This window comes from Anguilla anguilla, chromosome 1 (genome assembly GCF_013347855.1).
Source record: "Anguilla anguilla isolate fAngAng1 chromosome 1, fAngAng1.pri, whole genome shotgun sequence".
In the NCBI taxonomy this organism is placed as follows: Eukaryota; Metazoa; Chordata; class Actinopteri; order Anguilliformes; family Anguillidae; genus Anguilla; species Anguilla anguilla.
Genome location: NC_049201.1, coordinates 32,233,861 through 32,255,606, shown reverse-complemented (window position 1 = coordinate 32,255,606; position 21,746 = coordinate 32,233,861). Strand labels below are relative to the sequence as shown.

The window sequence follows — 21,746 nt, the reverse complement described above, 5'->3', positions numbered from 1 at the left end:
CTAAAACTGTAGCTTATTCTTCTGCCTCGTTGGCTTTGCAGAGGTTAGGTCTGAATAGTGTTCACTGTGTGAACTAAACTGTGTTCTTGGCTAGAAATAGCTTTACAAAATAAGTATTGTATCTTACTGAACCTGTGTTTAGTAGTTGTCTATGACCATGAAATGCACTTTTTGTACGTCGCTTTGGATAAAAGCATCTGCCAAATAAATGTAATGTAATGAAATTGGTAGTTTACCTTGATTTATTGCTCATAGGGTAATGTCGGATGCTCTATTTTAGGTCACCTTTGAGGAATACAGTTCTGTTATTAGTTTTCTGAACATTAACAACCACTGGAAGTTTCTGGTGAGGAATGTTTTTTTAAAACATCAATAGTCGAGATAATTAATCCAAGCATTCAATCAAAGTTTTGTGTATTAAGCAACATTTTTTTTCACAGTATCTGCATACACCAACCAGCCAGATATTTGTTGTGGATCCTGCTGGACATGATGAAAAGCGTGATTCAGAACATGCCGCATTCAGATTTAGGTAAAAAGTAAACAGCTGTATTTTGATCATGAGAGGGTAGGGAGGGTAGCAAAGTTATTGAATTTTTCCAAAGATTTGGGCATTTTTCAGAAACTTTGGAACAAAACTAAATTGTGGGTGATTACAGTTTTTTTCTATTGCTAAGACACATTTTATGAAACAATTCCCCCTTTTCTCAAAACTATTAACACAATCCCAAAACTACACATCAGTACAAACCTCAAACATCCATGCCAAACTCAAATTCTTTTCTCAAAGACATATTCTTCCATCAAAATTAAACTTTGACTTCATATGGCACACTTAAGCCATCAAAATCACAGGCAATGTAGATTACCCGTAACACACCAGTGAGTTAAATTCAAAGCACTACTGCAAAAACCTTTTATAGCAGTGAGTCTGCAACTTTACAAATATTTTATTTGCAGTACTGAAAAGTGAAATACTGTACAGTATACAGTACACATCACAGTTGAAGGAACAAAAAAAGTAGTAATTTCAAGAGAGTAGTATTCAAAAACGGAACTCAAAAGTATGTGCAGAACAAAAAACAAACAAAAAACAAACAAAAAAAAAAAACAAAAACAGCAATTTAGAGAAGTTTACACACTACTCAGCATTGTCAGCTTGATCACCGTCTCGTCTCTGGGCTGGGTCAGGCCACAATTTCATTCACATCACACATGATGTTAGCTTGTGCAAGGCAGCGTGGGAAATATGCCCTGGTATGCCTAATCCACCTTTGGATGGATTCAAGTGCTATATCTCCACAGGCCTCCATGGCCTGCAGGAGATTTTCCCACATGTAAGGGTTGCGATCGTACACCCTCCACCGCCATGCAGAGAAAAATTCCTCAGTAGGGTTGAGGAATGGTGGATATGCAGGCAGAAATAAAACAGAAAATCTAGGATGGTCAGTGAACCAGGCACGAACCAGAGCAGCACGATGGAAACTTACGTTGTCCCATATGACAACATAGTGGGACTGCTCTGGCCGCCCTGGCTCCCCTTCCTGTTGATGTGTGTTGTTTTCCATGTTATTTAGGAATGCAAGGAGGTGTGCCGTGTTGTAAGGCCCCAGGGTAGCATGGCAGTGGAGGACGCCCCTCTGGCTGATGGCGGCACATAGGGTCATGTTGCCTCCTCGTTGTCCTGGCAACTCAACAATGGCGCGCTGACCAATGATATTTCTTCCTCTTCTCCGCCTTTTCATCAGGTTAAACCCCGCCTCATCAACAAAGACGTATTCGTGGGGTTCGGCCAGAGCATCAAGCTCAAAAATTCTCTACAAAAAAACATTGTATATATATTCTAAATACAGTAAGGTATGTACTAGAGTATGCAGTGTACACACACTTTGCCACAATGAAAGACATGCCTTGCATACAGTAATTTACAGCAGGGCACTACAGTACACACATTACATTACCATACAGTACTGTTGTACTGGACAGGTAGACCATCATAGTATACTCTACAAATATAGTACTGTACATGTACCTAAAAATAGTGTACCATATTGGGCTTACCTGCACATATTGAAACCGTTGGTTCTTCACCCTGATTGCATTTCTTTCAAAAGGTACTCTGTAAACTTGCTTCATCCTCAGCCTATTGTGGTGAAGTATGCGCTGTATGGTTGATATGGCAATACAGTCAATCCCTCCAAAAACGCCCTGATCTTGAATGATCCTTGTCTGAATTTCACGCAGGCGAATGGTATTGTTTGCAATGACCATGTTCACTACTGCTGTCTCTTGGTCATCTGACAATAGTCGTTGCCTGCCTCCAGCCGGTGGCCGCCTCTCAGTTCTGCAAAAACACAATGTAAGCAAACAATTACTGATGATTACGGAGTCATCCATTTGTACAATAAAATCTAAAGAACATATAGTCTCTAAATACACTTCAACATTACATAAACAGTATATCGTCTCACAGTAGTACAGCAGATACAATATGTAACAGTACAGTAAATTACAGTACCTGTTTTCTTGTCTGAAAGTACGGACAATGGATGCCACCGTGAAACGGCTCAAGTTCGGCTGAACTCTCTGTCCAGCTTCCCTCATTGTCATACCATGCACCAGCACATGGTCAATCAAGGTGGCACGCATTTCATCTGGGACAAATTGTCGTCTTCGTCTTCGTCTTCGTCTTCGTCTTCGTCTTCGTCTTCGTCTTCGTCTTCGTCTTCGTCTTCGTCTTCGTGCCGTCCTTTGTTGTCCATGTTGAGGATCCATTGTTCATAAGCACACAGATGCAAACTGTGGCCCTATTTATTGGTCCTGAGATTGGTGACTGGTGATTGGTGATTGGTGACTGGTGTGTTAACAATTTTGCTGCCAAGTGTTTGCACCTTGAGAAAGGTGTGCTACCTTAGTTTAGGTTGTGATGACTTGAGTTGAATGTTTTGACTGCTAGTGTTTGTTGCATGAGCACAGTGTGTAACCAGTGATTCATGAGGGCATTTGTTTGTAGAGATTTGCAGAAAAAGTTTGACAATTTGCAGCATGTGTTAAAACAAGTGAAAACTGTTTTTAGTTTTGAGAGATGTGTTTGTCCTCTGAGAGCTGAAGTAATCATTTGGGAGTTTTTGCTAAAAGAACCAGTTTTAGTGTGTTAGCAAAAAAAAAACTGTGGGAAGGTATATAGTTGTGGAAGAAATACCCATCTCCAACAATGGTGTGACATAATTTGCAGCTCTGGAATTTAACACATGTAATGTCCTAAATACATTTAATACATTTTAGCGCCTTGAGATTGTTTTTAATGAAAAGCGCTTCATAAAAAGATGAATTTTATTTATTACCTGTAATTAGGACACATTCTGTAGAAAGGAGAGATATAAAAAGTCAATGAAATAACCAGACGTGTGCTAATTATTGCATTCAAGTAGATTATCTGTCTATATTTTTTTACTCTCACACGAACACAGACTAATCATGGGCAAACATATTTAATTCTTAATAAGAGAATACTTCAAGATGCGAAGGACATGCCACAGCAAAAGTGACTGGGTTGACATGAAGTGGAAAGGAGGGGTGATAAACCACACCATACAGCAGGATTCCTTCAGCTGTGGTGTATTGGTTATATAGGTGAGTTCATACTGTAAGGTGTTTATAGTATGTATATCAGTATTCTGATCAAATTTTCAGATGTCCATTCCCTTCAATTCATAATACACTTTTTTGTGCAAATCAAAACAAATGTTTTGTATATTGGTTCAGATGGCAGTGTAGAACCATACCAATGAAGTTTGACCCTTCGAAAGAAGCAATGTCATTCAAGCGACGGGAGATGGCAGCTGAGATTCTGGAGAGCTCAGGTGGGTAGATTAGAGTAGAAGTTTAATTGGAAAGATGAATGAATTTTAAGATGAATTTTATTAAACTGTGACTTTTATCATGAAATATACATGTTCTTTTCAGTCTTTGATGAAGACAATCGGTGTGCAAGAGACAAACCCCCTGGAGGTGGACCAAAAACAGTTTGGGTCAGTTATTTAGTTTTATTCAACACTAGTGTAGAACGTGATGACCACCATATCACTTCATTAAAAACTTGTATTTACAATAATATCAGCATGATAATAAATTAATTCCATAAATTATCACTAGGTTTACATTTTGGTAAATCTCACAAGTTGCCAGAGGAAAATGGTCTTGTATGCCAGGTTTAAACTAACCAAGATTTACCATGTCCCATCTGCAATTAACAATGTGGCTCCTGTATTAAACTATTCATAAGGTCATTATCAAATAAGATTATCTGAACTTAAATTATTAACCATAAACTGTAATTCGCTGTCTAAGGAAGTCAAAACAACCGATTGGAATGCACAATACATTGACAACGCGTGATTCCAGACGTCAATTTCACGTCTTTTTGACTCGCTTGGCGTTCCATAGTAGGAAATTACAGAGGAAGCAAGGAAGGACGTCATCTCATCATGAAAGCCCAAATGCTTATGACCATAGGCTATGTGGCGGATAAAACTTGGTTGAAACTAAAATCGTGAATGTATTCATTCGGTATAAAAAGATTTTTTTCTGTTATGGTCAATGGGAAATGGCGAGGTGCAGTGAACGCCACAATGGTCTGAAGCAGCATTTCTTCAGCCCGTTTCATTTCACGAAGTTCTGATTAACATTGCTGTCTGGCAAGTTCTGGTAAAGTTTTCATTGGTTGCTTTATGTAGCGCAAGGGGAAGCCTTATTGATGGCCGGACAACCAATGGAAAGTCAAGTACCCTTTTCAACAATATAGATTCAACCAATAAGAAGTGCCTTGAGGCGGGTATGAAAATTCTATGGTAATCTAGTAGAGTAGCAAGGTAAACATCAGTTGTTCCGCAGTTTTATTTAAAGCGCTGTTCAGATTGGCAACCCTGGCGGTAAGTGCGCATTTTTGTTCGGTAGGAATAATTTACCGTCACCATTATCCTTACAGTAGATCGATTGTGAGTTTGTGTACGTTATCTCCCTCAAGATAAAGTAAAGACAAGTAACATTACATGTTTTTGATTGATTTATTTCGGATGGGATGAATGAACTGAATGTAGCTTGTTCATGAATTAACCCTAGATAGTTTAACAGTAAGCAAGTTGCTTTGTAAAATATTACTATATTACTGCTTTTTAAAAGTAGCCCACTGTACAATGTTGCTTTCCTAGCTAACCAACAAGATAAGCAGCATTCAAACGTTGCCATGTTGTCCCATCGAATGAGTGTCGATCGTGAGAATGTTTAGTAAATAAATGTCGCTTGCTAGGCTATGTGGAACGTGACGCGATGCATGCTTTCCATGAGAAACATGACAAGATGCGTGACCGCTATGCAAGTTGTTGGGTGTGCCACGATGAGTCGACTGGATGTGTCGGTGTGAGTCCAGTTAAACGCAGACAGCTAGAGTGATAGCTACACATTGTATCCAGTGTTAATTCAACTCTAACATTGGAGACTACATGAGTCCAGTGTCCATATGTATGTAGCCTAGCTAGTAGCCTACTATGTATTAGTTGATTTAACGCTGATTGCTAGCATACCGTGATGTTAATGTATTTAGCTCTTCACTACGCCAAGATCGACGAATTTGTCAGATAGCTACTTTTTCTGATAATTTAAAAGGTAAAATTTCTTACGAGTTGAGTACCCAGACAAGATATAATGATGACCGTGTGGTCAGCCGTCGACCACAGACATACTTTTTCAACTTTCCTGCTACTGTAAATGTGAATAAGATTGATTCATTCACTTTTATAGAATTGTCTTATTATTGCCATTTCAGGACAACTGAGGAAAAGTCTGAACTGAGTAATTATTTTATTGATCTGTTTTAACAACATAGTAGCCTATATTATGCTTACATAGCAAACGAGAAGTTAATAAGTTTTTATTTTTATTTTCTTGGCTTGATTTTTGCTTTTAAATAGGCTATTTGATATACATAAAGAATTTTTATATTTTGGTGACTATAAACAATGTATTTAAAGCTGACTTAGAATTGGACAGTGTCACTTTATTAATTATAAAATTTCCCAGTGAAATGAACTGTACAATATTATCTGAAAAGGAAGAGCTGTGTTATTGCCAACACAATCCTTTTGTAGTGGTCAGATTAGTCATTGGTCCATCCCAGAATCAGACTGTGACATCATCAGCAGACATATTGGCAATATGGGACAGGTACCCCCTCCCCCCTATCGTTTATTATTTTAAATAGCATGCAGTTGTGACAGCCTTCAATGTATATATGTTGAGGCAGTATACCTTTCCTCAGTGAGACGACTCCTTTACAAACAAGACGGGGTAAGCTGGGTGGGCGGCATCTGAAAGTATTTACATTTACAGAAGTTATTGCAGCCTCAGTGAAAAAGTTCAACATGTGAACTGAATGATTACTGTGCATTTAAAACAATTAGTAATGTAGTGAAACAAATTCCCGGGGCAGATGTTGGCTTCCTGAGCCCATATGTGTAATTTCATTGACATGCCTTTTACTTCCTCCCTGGACTATTTGAACGCAAAGTTGACAAGCCATTCTAAGATTATGTTTGATTTGTGGGATGACCTTTACAGGATAGCTTGCAGTTTAGGTCATATTATGTCCCTAGTCTAGTGTTGGGGATGCAACATGATAGGAACAACTTGCTCCCAAGCCACCATACCAAAACTGAACCCAGCTGACACTGTTTTTAACACAGTTGCGCTGTGCACGCGCACCACATTTGTAATTGCTATTAGGAATAGGCATTAATAGGCTTTGAGAGGGAGTCGGATGTAAATTCAATTCAGTCAACGTGTCACCCAAATGAAGGCCATGTTTAAAGACCAATAGGGGGGTTCTTGAAATAGATGGTTAATCCGTTTGTCCGAATTCAAAATATGCCAGTGTTTACCCCTGATCACCGTAAGGGCCTCCCTGAAAACTTAGTATTTCACCCGGATGGGTGTGGTTTTTGCAGGACGTAGGCTAGCAGGGCACGCTTCGGCGAGCTCCGTGACCGCCTCAGCCCATGCTCTGAGTGCATGTTAAATTGCACTTAGTTTTATTGTAGGCTACTTTATATGATAACCTGCGTGCACCTTTGTAAGAATGCAGAACAAAAATCCTGAATTATTTTGGTTTGATGAAAATGAGAAGTTGGACTGAGTGGCAAAGTATGGGCTAGTTTTATTTCTAAAGCTTGGAAAATTTGGCAAACTAGACTGAATTATACATGCATACAATATGAGATCAGTTTATTTGATGCATGTCAAGTATGAAGGCATACAGAATATACTATTCATGTTTTCCTATAATTTGTATATTTGGTCTCACACCTATGTACATGGAAATTGATAGTCTGCCTTGTAAGCCCGTTTGGGCTGGGCATCTATTGATGCAAGATACTACATTGATACCAGAATACAGACCCCCCATCTGAGTAGATTTTTGTTGTTGGACATAATTTAGTCCATCTAAATGTCAATATATTTTAGCACTATTTAGTTGTACATATTTTCCAGTATAATGTTATGATGGTCAATTTGAGAATATATCAACAGTCAGGTAAAAGTCATTTGAAAATCTGCAGGGAAGTCTAGTCACGGTTGCAGCCGTGCCAGCAGTACAAGGAGAAGGAGCAAAAATCTAAGTGTATCTTCGTAAATCGATGATCACAAAAAAATAAAAAATCATCTCTGTTTGAAGTTACAATTAGGCGTGAGGTCTCCTGTTGGTTTAACCTTGGGGTTAAGGCAAAGATTAGGTTAATAAACAACTTTTTAGGTTACGGTTTTGCTAGCTTATCCAAAAAGTGACGAGAGGACCCAATGCGAGCCGACGAGAACGCGCATCAGGCACCCAACACTCGACGCAGGACGTAAGGCACCGCCCCTGGGTCAAATACAAAGTTTTCAGGGAGTCCCAGCACCGTAAAGCATCTGGAAAACTGCGATATAAATGTAACGTTTCATTCATTCATTCATTCATTCATTCACTCACTCATTCTTTCAAAAATATATTGTTTTTTAGATCTGCCAAAATTGGTGCAAATATTATTATTTGACATGGTATATAGTAGGGGGAATTAAGCTCAAAAAATGGCCAACTCTTTATGCGGTGGATAGAAGCACCAAATTTGGTACAGACAATCTTTAGGATGCATCTCACCTTCTCAGAAGGGGTGCCGAAATATTCGGACCCATTAAAGGCTTTTTAAAAAGGAAAATCAAAAATGGCCGCCAGAAAAGACCCAAGGTTCATAAAATGTGATATCATTTAGAAATTTTGGCTTATTATGCTAATGTTAGCTTTTATATTTATAGTAAATACATTACATTACATTACAGGCATTTGGCAGACGCTCTTATCCAGAGCGATGTACAACAAAGTGAAGACAAGTATTGAAGGATTTGCCCAAAATAACCCATAAAAATTTTCTTAAATACATTTTAAACAGCTTTAAACACCAAACATAGGCTTAAAAAACAGTTGGAATGAGATGACCTTCAAAATGAATCCTTTTCTGAGTGGTATATTTGAGGGGGCGGGGCTGAACTAATCAATAAAGGCAGTATATCAGAACAGTGCTCAATGACTTGATTAGCCATGTATTTTGTGCTGGAAAAAACATTCCCCCTGGATTATGAAGTTCACATTTAACATGTAACTATCTTAGGTTAGTTTCCCATTGGCACCGAATAAACTTGAGCTACCGTAACTTATACAGTTTACAATTTTGACATTTAGCAGACACTTTTAAACCAAAGCATGTTGAACAAGGTATCAGCAATCTGTGAACACTGGGGGGAAAAAAAACTGTTAGCTCCTCACTGATAATAACACAGAAGGGTGCTGTTTACAAACTGTAAACAAGTCCTACTTTCTCCACGTTTTCTTGCTATTCATTGCATTTGTTGTTTAATCTGGTTATCCAACTTATCTATCGCATGTCTTGCTAGATAACTGTACAACGTGCTGGTATTTTACAGTTGATTATGGTTTGCTTTCATCACCATCAAAAATATAGCATGCCATGTCTTGCATTAGCAAATGAGATCTTATACTGCATGTTAGAAGCTTTTTATTTGTTATTACCTTGTAAAAAGGCTTAAAAACAACCAAGAAAACAAGACTTTAAAAAGACGAAAAATTTATTTTAAAAACACCAGCAGTACAAATGATCGTTGTGGCTCACCTTCTTTCCCTCTGCCCCTATTGACAGTCCTTAAATAGCTTGAGCCAATCAATTGCACCTGATTTCAATTGCCTCAAATTAACAAATTACATTCAATTAAACAATTAAATGAAATCAATGAAACAATAAATACAATCAATTAAATAATTAACAGGCTAGTGAAGGTCCACTCCTTCACATACCTGATGACAAATGTTAGCAACCTTGAGATTGAAATGAGTCCATTTGAGTGCATCATAGGTCAATTGCCAACTGTTTAGACAGCCATTTTGAATTTCTTCAATAGCTCACTTCCTGTTAAAATATTTTTGGGCACCCCTTCTAGGGTGTCTTATAATCACCCAAGAAACATGTGTGCCTTTATGAGGTCCTTTAGGTACCTTTTGAGTCAGCTGCCAACTGTTTAGGTGGCCATTTTGATTTTCTTTAATAGCTCACTTCCTGTTTAAGATTTTTTTGGGCACCCCTTCTAGGATGTCTTGGGGTCGCCCAAGGGACATGTAGTGCCAAATTTAGGCTAATGCTTTTATGAGGTTCGTTAGGTGTCTTTTGAGTTGACTGCCAACTGTTTAGGCGGCCATTTAGAATTTCTTCAATAACTCACTTCCTGTTTAAGATTTTTTTGTGCACCCCTTCTAGGATGTCGTAGGATCACTCAAGGGACATATGTACCAAATTTCATGCTTGTATTCGCCGCATAACGACTTTTCACGTAATTCCCCCTGCTAATAATCCATACATCTAGTTAAAAGATTGATAGCCCTCCCAGCCTCACATACTATACAAGTGGTTTACAGGATATATGCATTTGATTACACTCAACAGACCTAACTCTTTCATTGTAAGTGTTGATTATTATTCCTGTGCGAGTTTGTGTAAAAGGTAAGTTTTGGGTTTCAGCTCCTTCAATATTAAGATAAAAAAGGAGTGCTTGAAAGAGTGAAGGAGAGTGGAGCAGTCTGTCGCAGTTGTTTATATGGGAATGGTGGTTTGTTTCAAGGACAGAGCTCTAGCTGAGGGTCAGCGAGGACCAAGCTTGTACCCGCTCACGTGGTGCAGTCGAACGCTGTATACTGTGCAGCAATCTCACAGCTTGTATAGTAGCGGTCTTTGCTACTTTTTTCCTGGGGGCCAGAATCTTTTGGCGCATATAGGTTAAGCGTTTTCCACAAGCTATTTATAAAACAAAATGTTATGTGTATACACAACATTGAGGTATCTCAGACACATGGCTAATAGCTGAACATTATTACTGTGTTGCTGGTAAGAGGCACATGAACATGCTGCAGGTTCAGTCCTAGATGTTGTCACAATTTTTGATATAAATGGACAGTACATTATTGGTTTTAAGCTTCTTATTGATGGCAGGGCCAACAGAAAATATGTGGCGGGCCACGCTTGGCCCACAGGTTTATAGTTGAATGGGCCTAATGTATTGGGGTGTCAATAAGGTTTCACAAGCCCCACAGTGGGTGGAGTTATGTCATGCTGTCAACCACTTGTATGAATAAAACACATGTATAAGGTACAAGATATCTTCTTAAAGATTTGCAATTTGGTGCCTGCATCCTTTAAAGCTAGCATTAAAAATGTCTGTATACACAAGTCTGTATACGCAAAACAGCAGAATAACATGCATTTTCATTAATAAAAAGAGTATTGCCATATGCAATCATGGGCTTACATGTATAATTTTTTTTAAAAGGAAACTATTTTTATTTCAAAACAAAACTATATTGTAACTATGAACTGTGCATAGTAATTGATGCTATCAATGACCCCTTTTTTTCCACCTGAGATAACAAAACATGGCTGTTATAAAAAAATTATGTTGATAAGATTGTTACAAAGGCCAGTGGAAGGACATGGTGTAACTAGTGTTGGTTGTTTATTTTCAGGACATTTAAAGGTGGTACAGTTTAAAGAAAAAGCTCCTGCCAACATTTTGAACCTTTAGAATAATTTAGAATACCACATCTGTTGTGTAAGTTCATTCTGAGCTTCAGAGAAGAAAAACGTCTGAAGTGAATTGATATTGGACTTGGGAGAGTTGGGAGTTGAATGACTACTTGTCTAGTTATCTGGTAATGGTCTTTTATGGGTATTTAAAATTTTGGGGGTTTTGTGGTTCTTCATGATCACTTAATGCATATTTTCTGCAAAGCTTCAGGATTTTGTGTTAGGATTTAGGGGGTTGGTTTGAATCCTCACCCCAAGATATGTCTCTAGTGCAAGCAAGTGATCAGTCCAGCAGTGCACTGATCAATCAAGATCCATATGTAGCTGCATATTTCTTAGTCCAGCAGTGTGTGTACTCACTTCAGCTGCATACTACTTAGTCCAGCAGTGTGTACTCACTTCAGCTCTAGTAATAGATTACATGCGTGTACAGTTCAGGCAGTTGTATTATATTGCTGGAAGCACATATTATTCCTCATGTTTTTGGATTTTATGAGTAGCCTATGTATTGCATACTCATGTGGGGAAGAAGCGCTGTTGTATCTTATGTTCAACTTATTTCCCACCAGCTCACAATAATAGTAATAAAAGCTCTATAATTATCTAACCTTGCGACACAAAGGGGATTGATATTTGGACGTGCTTGGTTGGAATGTGTTGGCAGTGAGTAGCAGCTGTGCATTTCTCTCTGATTGCTTGTTGTTGTTGATTTGCAGTTCTGAGCAGTAACCTAGCGATGAGCCCTGACCTGCTGTTGGGCCTCTGTTTCAATGTGATCAGAACTATGATAATTTAACATTTGATCGAGGGAATTGTGAGATTTGTGGCAACAGAACAATTTGATAATTTCCTTTAAGCTGTGAATATAGCATGCATTTGACTATGAGATTGCTTCTGTTTGTCACCTGTGATGCCATGTTCAAGGCCTAAGTTTCTCTTTGAGGCTGACCATTGCAGTCTCTGCACAGAAATATCAGCAGTGAAAGGTGCGGATTTGGTGGAGGTATACCTCATAATAACGTACACCTCTATCCTTTCTCATTTTTGTAAAACTTCAATGGGTGATTTAATTTGAATTTGGACATACCTCCCATACTAAGCAAAGGGAGCGTTGACATAACTCCCAGAGAGAAATTTGGGGTAGTTTCTGTTCTACCTTACATTACATTACATTACAGGCATTTGGCAGACGCTCTTATCCAGAGCGACGTACAACAAAGTGTATAACCATAACCAGGAACAAGTATGACGAAACCCCTAGAGAGAAGTACCGGTCCAAGTGCAGGGAACAACCGCATAGTTCAACTTGGACCCTGATGGTTAAACTGATTAACACTAACAACGAGAACGGCAACAACGCAATCTATGGAAAAAATACAAGTAGTCGTTAAGACAGTTAATGCACCTAAGTCACCTATGAAACAGTCACCTACCTGTAAACAATATTAGCTTGCAAACTAGCTCATGTGTTTGACATGCTTGCTCTTCTGGTGATTGTAGAAATTAAATCTCTGTTCATACATAACCTATCCGATGCTTACAAAACATTTTTAGGCTTTGGTGTGGTGGCTTTAGGATTAGAAGCATGCGTTTTAACACAAAGACTTGATGAACGGTTTACTGAAAATATTATGTCCTTACATTACAATGATGGTATGAATTGAGGTAAATGGCCCAAACTTTGTAGACAGTGTAACTACATGTGAAGTGTGATACCCTTCATTGAAAGCATTTCATTTTTAACTGGCTGTACTGGTAATACTACATATTGACGGTGTGTAGCACAGTGGGTAAGGAACTGGGCTTGTAACCGAAAGGTCGCAGGTTCGATTCCCGGGTAGGGCACTGCCGTTGTACCCTTGAGCAAGGTACTTAACCTGCATTGCTTCAGTATATATCCAGCTGTATAAATGGATACAATGTAAAAATGCTATGTAAAAAGTTGTGTAAGTCGCTCTGGATATAAGCGTCTGCTAAATGCCTGTAATGTAATGTAATGTAATGATTTCTCGGACCCACACATATACAATGTTCCCATACAGTTAATTTATTTGGGTGACCCACCCAAATATATTTCCCCTGCCCCAATTTTTTTTTCGTTATTTAGTTGTTTATTCTAAGCAACACACTGTACTTTCACTGTGCAAGCTGCCACCCTCCCTCTTGTAGCTCATAGTAGCCGTGTGTGGAGCATGATTTGGAGGACAGTTGTGCGCCCATATCTGTGCCCGGTAATTTTAAGTTTTTCAAAATGAGTAAAATTTTGCCATTGTGCCCTCTGCCCAAAGCAAGACTGCGAATTTAGACTGAAAAAGTCAACAGCTAACGTTAGGTTAGATAGCTGGAGTTAGCTTTTGAAAATGTTTTTGCATTTGGCAGGCAGAGCTATGGTTAGAAAAATTCTTCTTTAAAAGGTAAGGCTAGAGTAGAAAGGAAAAACTGCACCACAGGTAGGTTACTATAACATTACATTTATTTGGCAGGCACTTTTATCCGAAGCAATGTACAATCAGTGCATAAGGTCATTGGAACAACTACAAAACACTGGTCCGATAAGGTATAATACTCACTATGTAACAGTTATTCATAGCTATGAACACAGTAAGTCCAGTTCACATGGTAAGCATAGTCTAGGTCAAAGAGTAATGTTAAGTCAAACTAGGAGACATGACAACAAGCTACAACATCAAGATAACAATACAAGGGCAATATAAGTGCTGGATGAAGGTACATGTAACATGAAAGTGGTACAGGAGGTAGATGTGTGACATGAAAGTGGTACAGGAACAAAGTGGAAGGATATAACTGATAAGAGTGATCCTAGAATGAGAGTGCCCTGCAGAGTGGAGACAGTTATTCCAGATATAGTCTGAAGAGATGCATCTTCAGACCACAGCGGAGTTTGTTCCACCACTGGGTAGCTAGGGTGGAGGAGCACCATGGTAGGGACGAGCAAGAACCATTCACCTGGTTGGCAGGGGGCGCAAGTCGCCCTGCTGCAGCAGAGCGGAGCGGTCGAGCTGGCATGTAGGAGTGAATCATGTCCTGTAAGCAGGTGGGGGCTGTCATGTTGGCTGCAGAGTAGGCAAGGGTCAGGGCTGTGAAACTGTTCCTGGCAGCAACCGGTAGCCAGTGGTGTGACCTCAGCAGAGGAGTGACGTGAGAGAACTTACATTGAAGCCACACTGTACACGGCGCCGCCTGGTGGCGACGCTGCCTCCATTCATTTTAAATGAGAGGTGGTGGCACACCTCTGCAAAGCATCTTGGGATTGCAGACGGCATAGGGCTAGGCGGCAGGGGGGATGGCCAAAGTTTAGCTTGACCCCCCCAGCGGTACAACTCCACGTTGCAGTAACCAATCAGATTTGATCTAAAGATCCGTCAAGTAAATTGTCCCACTTTTCCAATTTTAGTTCCACATTCTATAGTTCCACAATGGAGGACTGACTCGTAATTGCTGTATCGTATGTATGTTGTGAGAAAAACGTAGATGTAAGTAAAATCAAGGTGATCATAAAACTAATAATGTATTAGTTGTTAGTTGTTCGTGATCTTTTCTACCAGCCACGTAGCAAGCTAACCAGATATAACTTTGAAGACATTAGCTGGCTAATTAGCAAGAAAATGTTTTTTGTCGTTATTGTTGGTTGTTACTCACTAGCTAGACATTAGACAGCTTCGCTTGGCAGCTGACTAACATCTTTCACAGCTAGGTTACTGCAGAAATGTTTTTTATTCAGACTGGACAATAACATGAAACACGACATTAAACCTGGTCAACATTTAACAAACAAAACTGTCTGTCAAAAAATAGGTGACACGCCCACAAGCAGCTGATTGTGGGACGCGGGAGGGGCACCAGGCGGCGTAGCCACGTACAGTGTGGCTTCAGCGTTAGGAAGGTGAAAGACAAGTCAGGCAGCAGCATTCTGAATCATCTGTTGTGGCTGTATGGCACAAGCTGGCAGGCTTGCAAGGAGCGAGTTGCAGTAATCAAGACGGGAGGTCACCATAGCCTGCCTGTGGGTTACAGATGACCACACCTAACTCTTTAAGTACCCTTGGGTATATGCTATCAGGGCCTGCTGCCTTATTTGTATTTAGTTAATGTAATTCATCCAGTACTTGTTTGTCTTTCATCTCAATATCAGATAAGACATTCTGAGTACTGAATATACCTTCCAGTCTACTCGTAACCTCATCCCTTGTAAAACTTTCAACAAAATAACTATTTAAGGCATCAGCAATATATTTATTCTTATAAAGCCCGCCCACTCAATATTACTTAAATTTTCTTGAATCTTTTTGACATTGGCTTGTCTAGAATTAAACATTCAGGCCATAGAGGAGGCATTGTTAATTTAGCAAAATATATCAAAACTAACTGCAGAATGATTGCTAGTCCTAAGTAGCTCAATTAGCCTACCTCTATGCGAACCAGCAGACCCTGTAGCTCTCCAGGACTAGGGTTGGAGACCACTGCTCTATATTATATGGGGGAGTGTCAACCATGTCAACTATACATTTTTCCTTGCCTGGCTTTACACATTTTTCTCCTCTTCACCATTCCCTCTCACCACCAGGAAAAAATAATTCTGTTCTTGCCAGATTTGTTATGACAACCAAAGTGACCATGTCTGAAATCACTTTCTACTTGTCAACTGAATAATTTGTAGTTATTCAAATCGTAGTTACATTAAACCATTACAATTTGTCTGACACCCACTCATAGACTGTAATCACTTGCCCCATTGTAGTCCATAGCAAAGCAGGTACCTGGGGCATGTGCAGCAGTTTGGGGCTACATCTCTGCACTCACTGCAGTTAGAGAGTTGGCTGAGAGCTCATTTCAGTCTGGATGACAGCTACTCTTTTACAAACAAAAGAAAATCTCAGGGTGGAATTCACCATTTTGGTGCATAGATGAGATCCTCCTTCGAGTCTGTTCTGCACAAGCTGGGCTGTGGGCTGTGGGAAAATAAGCAGGCTGGTGACATCATGTGTTTACTAGGAGAACCGTGGATGTCTTCATTGTACCAAATCAGCATGAATGGAGCTGCTGATAGCTAAGTGGCCATTCCAGACAAGGGTGGGAATTGGACTTGTCAAAATGTAAATGTAAAAAGCTGATCATTCCCTTAGGTTCCTTTTCCACTATGCATGTTATACAGGTCTAATTAGGCTATGAGCTAACTTGCTGCTCTTGTTCACACAGGTGTGAAGGAGAGCCATCATGGCAGGTGATATGATCTTGGTGGTGAGAGGGCTGTCCAAGCTGAGCCAGGCAGTCACAGAGATACAGGCTACTGCCCCACTCAGCAGTGCTGTCCTAGAGGTGGGCCACAGCGTGCAGGTGACCATCATGCGCTCCCTGAGTGTCAGTGCGCAGAAGATTCAGGTGGGCTATGGTTGATACATCACACTGGACTCATCCAACTGGCCAGTTGATTCACCTGTCCATCCACCTATCCATTAACCATTCCATCAATTAATTCCTTCATTATTTCATTTATGACCTGTTTTTCATGTTCTTTCGTACAGTTGTATATTCACTAATGATGCTGGTGCACTCGTTAAGCAATTTGCACAACCCTGGGGGAAAACCAGTGGCAACCAGAATAACACACTATTGTATGAATGGTGATAGGGAAGGATGGCTGGCACTTTCTTCCACCTCATTACAGTACAGTGGAATCCATTTTCAGTGAAAAGCTGCGTACATTCTCCTATCTCCAAGTGGACATTTGAGAGATGAAGGGCCACAGCTGTTCAGGTCGAAAATTCAAAAACGTGTCTTTAGGCTTGTATGAAAATGTTCTTTCATAAATGATGAAAATATATTAGTTTAGGCATTTATATATGCATTCAAAATATTTCCAAGTAATGGATGAGGTGGCCAATGTCTGTAGCTGGGTTGGAGAACTCTGTGACTTGGAATATGTTTGAAATCCCCCCCCGGCCCCCCCCCCCCACACACACACACACACACAATCACGATATAGACTCGGGTATCTGAAAGAAGGTACTGTAAGACAGTGAGATGCAGTTTATCACAGGTAATGGCTGTTGAAGCAGGATGAGAATTCATGTAGAGCTGAGTGGAGCCAGGTGTGGGCCACCTTTCCAAACAGGAAAGTCAAGTGTAGCTGTATGACTAAGAGGTAACTATCTGTAAGTTGGCACGGTAGTCTGGGAATATGAGTGCTGAGTATTGTTGTACAACTCATGTCTCCACAGGCAAGAGACAAGTGAGTAAGTCTGGCCTTTTATTTTCCATTCTTTTACATTCCTCTCAGTAATTATTTTGTTTTGTCTCCGCAGGATGTCTCCCATTTCGGGGCAGACAGGGATGTATGGTTGGAATTTTCTGCTGCTAAGAGTAACCTAGTAGACTTTGGACTGGCCAGTTTCAACAAGTCACTTAAGGACTGTGGCCATTGGCAGAAGGGGGTTGAGAGTGGGGTGCCCAGAAAATTTGCACGTACTTTGTGGACAGTAGCTGGAGGATACATCTTCAAGGGCGATACAGACCCAAGTGGACAGTGTTTTGGGCAGACTCGCTGCTTTCACAGGGACCACTCTTCGGTCAGTGGACTTGCGGCCGAGGATCTTAACAAAGCCAGTGAGACTAAGAAGAGCAATTCCAAACCCCACAAGCAAATGGTAAATTTTCTTGGTTGTGCTCTTACCATCTCTCTTGCTCGCTCTCACACACTCTCTCAACAACTTTTTTCTTTTCAAATTATAAATTGTATGATATACAACTACCTTACTAAACTGTGGGCCTTAACCACTGGATAAATAAATGGATAAATAAATGATTAAGTTATTATAAGAAACACCCTCGTCAAGGAAAATTTCACAACTCTGTTTTAAGTAGTAGTGATTACTAAAGGAGTCAATGAGTTTTTGATCCAGGACATGTATAGTTTAACCTGCTGTATATATGTGATTGCTCCGTATTTTATTGCAAACTAAACCTGAACACCTGAACAATTGCCTTTGTGGCACTTTTTTGCTTCCTAACTTATGAATATAAACTAATCTAAGTTAGTATTGTAAATGGTACAAATGTCTTGCTTCATTTAAGCCAAGTCTCTGTGATGCTCACATCTGGAGTTATAAAGCCTTAAATAGGGTACCCCCTAAATGGGCAAGGATTGGCTAGATTTGGCATGTGCACTAAGGGATTAAGCTGGCTTGCTCAGAAAAAAATATATTAAAAAATGATTGGTGATGCTGTCAGTATTCTGTGTATTTTTTTTTTCCCCAAGACAGGGCATTTTTTATTGTAAAGGTGTTTTGATTTAAGATTTCACTTTAATGTTATTTGAGTTGTTAACCTCTTAGCGCAAAGCCCCTAGTGGTCGGCACGCTGGCGTGCCGAGATTACTGAACTCAGACATTCAGTGCTACTGCAACCAAAGTAAAAACAGAAACGTGTTGTTTTAGTTTCTTTAGTAGACGATACACGACAACTATACCGAATACGGAGTTTTACAGCGGCACCATTGCCGCTCTGGTGGTTCATTTAACACTCACCCCCTCCCTGCAGTCTCATCTGCAACTACACCCCCCACCCCTGACATAATGGACAATATTGTCTACCTTGGCATTCATAAAAATATTCTTTCACCACTCAAAAATCCATCATAGCAACAAGATAAACCCGGCAATAGCCCTAAAATATGCCAATACAGCGGTGAAAACGCTGCTCAGTGAATAACGAAATAAACGAGAAAAAGTTTTTAAAAATGATACCATGTCATTCTACAGTCAATATCTGGGACTAAATATTGAATGTCTCTGTCTCTATCTACTGAAAACAGATAAGATTTCATCATTGCTATGTAAATATTACAGTATTAAGATTATTATTAGTGAACAAATAAGCATTTATAAGAAACTCAGTTGAAGTGGGGCTTGAACCTGTGGCTCCATGATCTGTAGACCTTGACATTACTGCTGAGCCATGACGTGACTAGCTGTAGTGTCTGGCAATTTTCTTGGGTAAAAAGATATGTCCATTTTGCCCTTATGTCCCCTTAGTTTGGGGCTGTATTGTGTGGACATGTGAAGTTGTTATTGTTATTGAATTATCTCTGTTGAAATGGAGTCAGAATGTACCGAAATTAAGGTTTTTAAGGGCTGAGAGTCTGTGGCTGTTGCTGTTATTTCTGTGGGGAACCCTGAAAAGTGCCAAACTCTCTGTGCTTTATAGGTATGGGGCATGCTGCCCCGCCAAGGCGTATCTCATACCTGCCATCCCAATAGATAATATGTAGGCCTATATGTATATGTGTGTGTGTATATATATATGTATATATATCCATAACCTGGCAAACCAAGCATGTGTCCAGTAGAAATTCCTATCGTGTTGATTCAAAGAGGAATTTCCAACCAACCACAACTTTCAAAGTGTATTCCGTGGTCTAGTGAAATATTTCCCTTTGAATAGTTTTCTGTTGTTTCTGACTGTTGTTGTTGTTTCTGACTGTTCTGTTCATATACCAAATCATCTTTGACTAATCAGTAACTGTGATATTTATCACTCGGATATAAAGTGTCCTGCTATTGAAGTAACTGTGGTGCATGATCAACGTGATCTGGTACCCTGGATTGACACAGTATCAGATTGATGTTTGTATCCTCACAGTACAATTATACATTTCTAAAAAAACAGTTGAATGTACAGTTCAAACTGAACATGCCATTATACATTTTTCACCCTTTCTGTTCTCTTGCTTTTTTAAAGCTTAGTGAAAGAGCAAGAGAGCGAAAAGTTCCGGTCACACGGATAGGGAGACTGGTGAATTTTGGAGGTAAGATTCATTTCGTAGTAACATAATTATGTCAACAACGTGCTGGTTTATCCTTTTTCCTCACGTAATTGTTAGCATGTTGTGACATTAAATATGTAAACTGAGTCTATTGGGTCTTTATGGGGAGTTTTACAGTAAAGTTAGTATTACAGTCTGTTATCCTTTTTCAGACGATAAGTGACTCACAAAGATCTGAACATCTGCACAAAAAGTTCTAAACCTTCACTTGTTGCAATAATATTATTCTAGTAATTGATCAGTGCAGCCTTTTATATTTCTATGGTACCTGTGATCAGCATTGTTCTTGAGCTCAATGTTCTGCTGTCATTTGATTAGTAATAATCAGTAAACAAAAGGCTGAATTGAGTCTTAATCTGAAGAAAAACATGTTTTCAATGTACAAAAATGGCAAGTTACTCAATTCATTCAAAGCACTGTCTGTAAGTATTTAATTCAAACTTACTAAATCTAGGCCTGCCTTTAAAAGTACTGATATCAAAATTGGGCCAATTTACAAGAAACAGTTTTGGCTATTTTAGATCACACAAATTAAATAAGCTGTATTCCATTGCAGTGCTACCCAATGTTTCCTAAATTATTTAAAGTAACTTGGCCCTGTGTTTTTTCATCTTTCTATCTGAAGAGAATGCGGTCATTGAAACTCTGTGAGACATCAAATGGCAATCAGTTGTAGTGGAAATAATCAGCAATTCAGCTGTGCTACATCTAAAATGTTTTTAAATGACTACACTATATGTGTGAACAATTGTCTGCATCCAGTGTTTTGGGTGTATGAGAACAAAAAAAGCATTTATTATTATTATTATTATTATTATTATTATTATTATTAGTAGTAGTAGTAGTAGTAGTAGTAGTAGTTAGTTATAAAGAAAACTATGTTCATGAATAAGACTTTATTTGGCTTACTCCATAGACATACAGGACATATTTATTCTGAAAAACAACTAAGTGATAGTGTACTTCTGATACTGGACAAAACTAGATTTCTTTTTTTAATCTTAAACCAGGATGTATACAACACCCAGAAAAAGTTTGGAGTGGATAGAACAGAGCAGTAAAATTTGACATGCGTTTTCCCAAAGGTGGGCCCAAATCCCCTATAAACCTCTCCAAATTGGAATATTGTGGATGTCATTTTTCCCAGCCGTATTCCACTTCCAGATGTTAATTCCATCGAGGGTTGTCCCCTCTGGATTGCCACAAAAAGAAAATTCTTTATTTACCCATTCTCTCTTTTTGACTAAGCTCTGTATTTCAGTCAAATGCTGTCCTTTTGAAGAGCTTCTATGCACAAAATGTATTCATAATTATTTATCACACTAACTGTATTCACTTATCAACAATCAGACCACTTGGTTTTACATTGCTGTGTGCTCAGACCTACATTCAGACTGCGTGTCAGCAGTAAACATCAGATTTACAATAATATAATGCTCTTTATCACTACTGCAGTGTCTTTTATGCAAAGCATTTGCAGATAATCAAACAAAGCTCCAATAAAGCATGTGCTAAGCTTCCACTCACTCTCTATGCAAAAAAGGCATAGATTTTGCAAGTTTGAATTAATGACTTTGACAGTCCTTTGCATGTGTGAGTAACTTAGAATTTTTGTATGTCGAAAACATGTTTTTCTTCAGATATCATTTATTTGTGTACTTTCGTACTGTGTTATGAGTAAGTGATAAAAGTAAAACATATAGGCTGTGAGAGAGACATGCATACAC

General features: G+C 39.2%; 1 protein-coding gene across 3 annotated transcripts in view; it reads left to right on the top strand.

The window, feature by feature from the left end:
• Positions 1 to 4,477: 4,477 nt before the first annotated feature.
• Positions 4,478 to 21,746, top strand: part of LOC118233926 (atypical kinase COQ8A, mitochondrial-like) — a 61,675-nt gene continuing 44,406 nt past the window's right edge. Inside the window, exons 1-4 of one of the 3 annotated variants that reach the window (XM_035430069.1) lie at positions 4,478 to 4,569; positions 16,395 to 16,577; positions 17,501 to 17,842; positions 19,935 to 20,001. In XM_035430069.1, the coding sequence (XP_035285960.1) occupies positions 16,413 to 16,577; positions 17,501 to 17,842; positions 19,935 to 20,001 (574 nt within the window). In that variant the 5' untranslated portion in view covers positions 4,478 to 4,569; positions 16,395 to 16,412. The other 2 variants (XM_035430047.1, XM_035430058.1) reach the window with 2 other exon arrangements.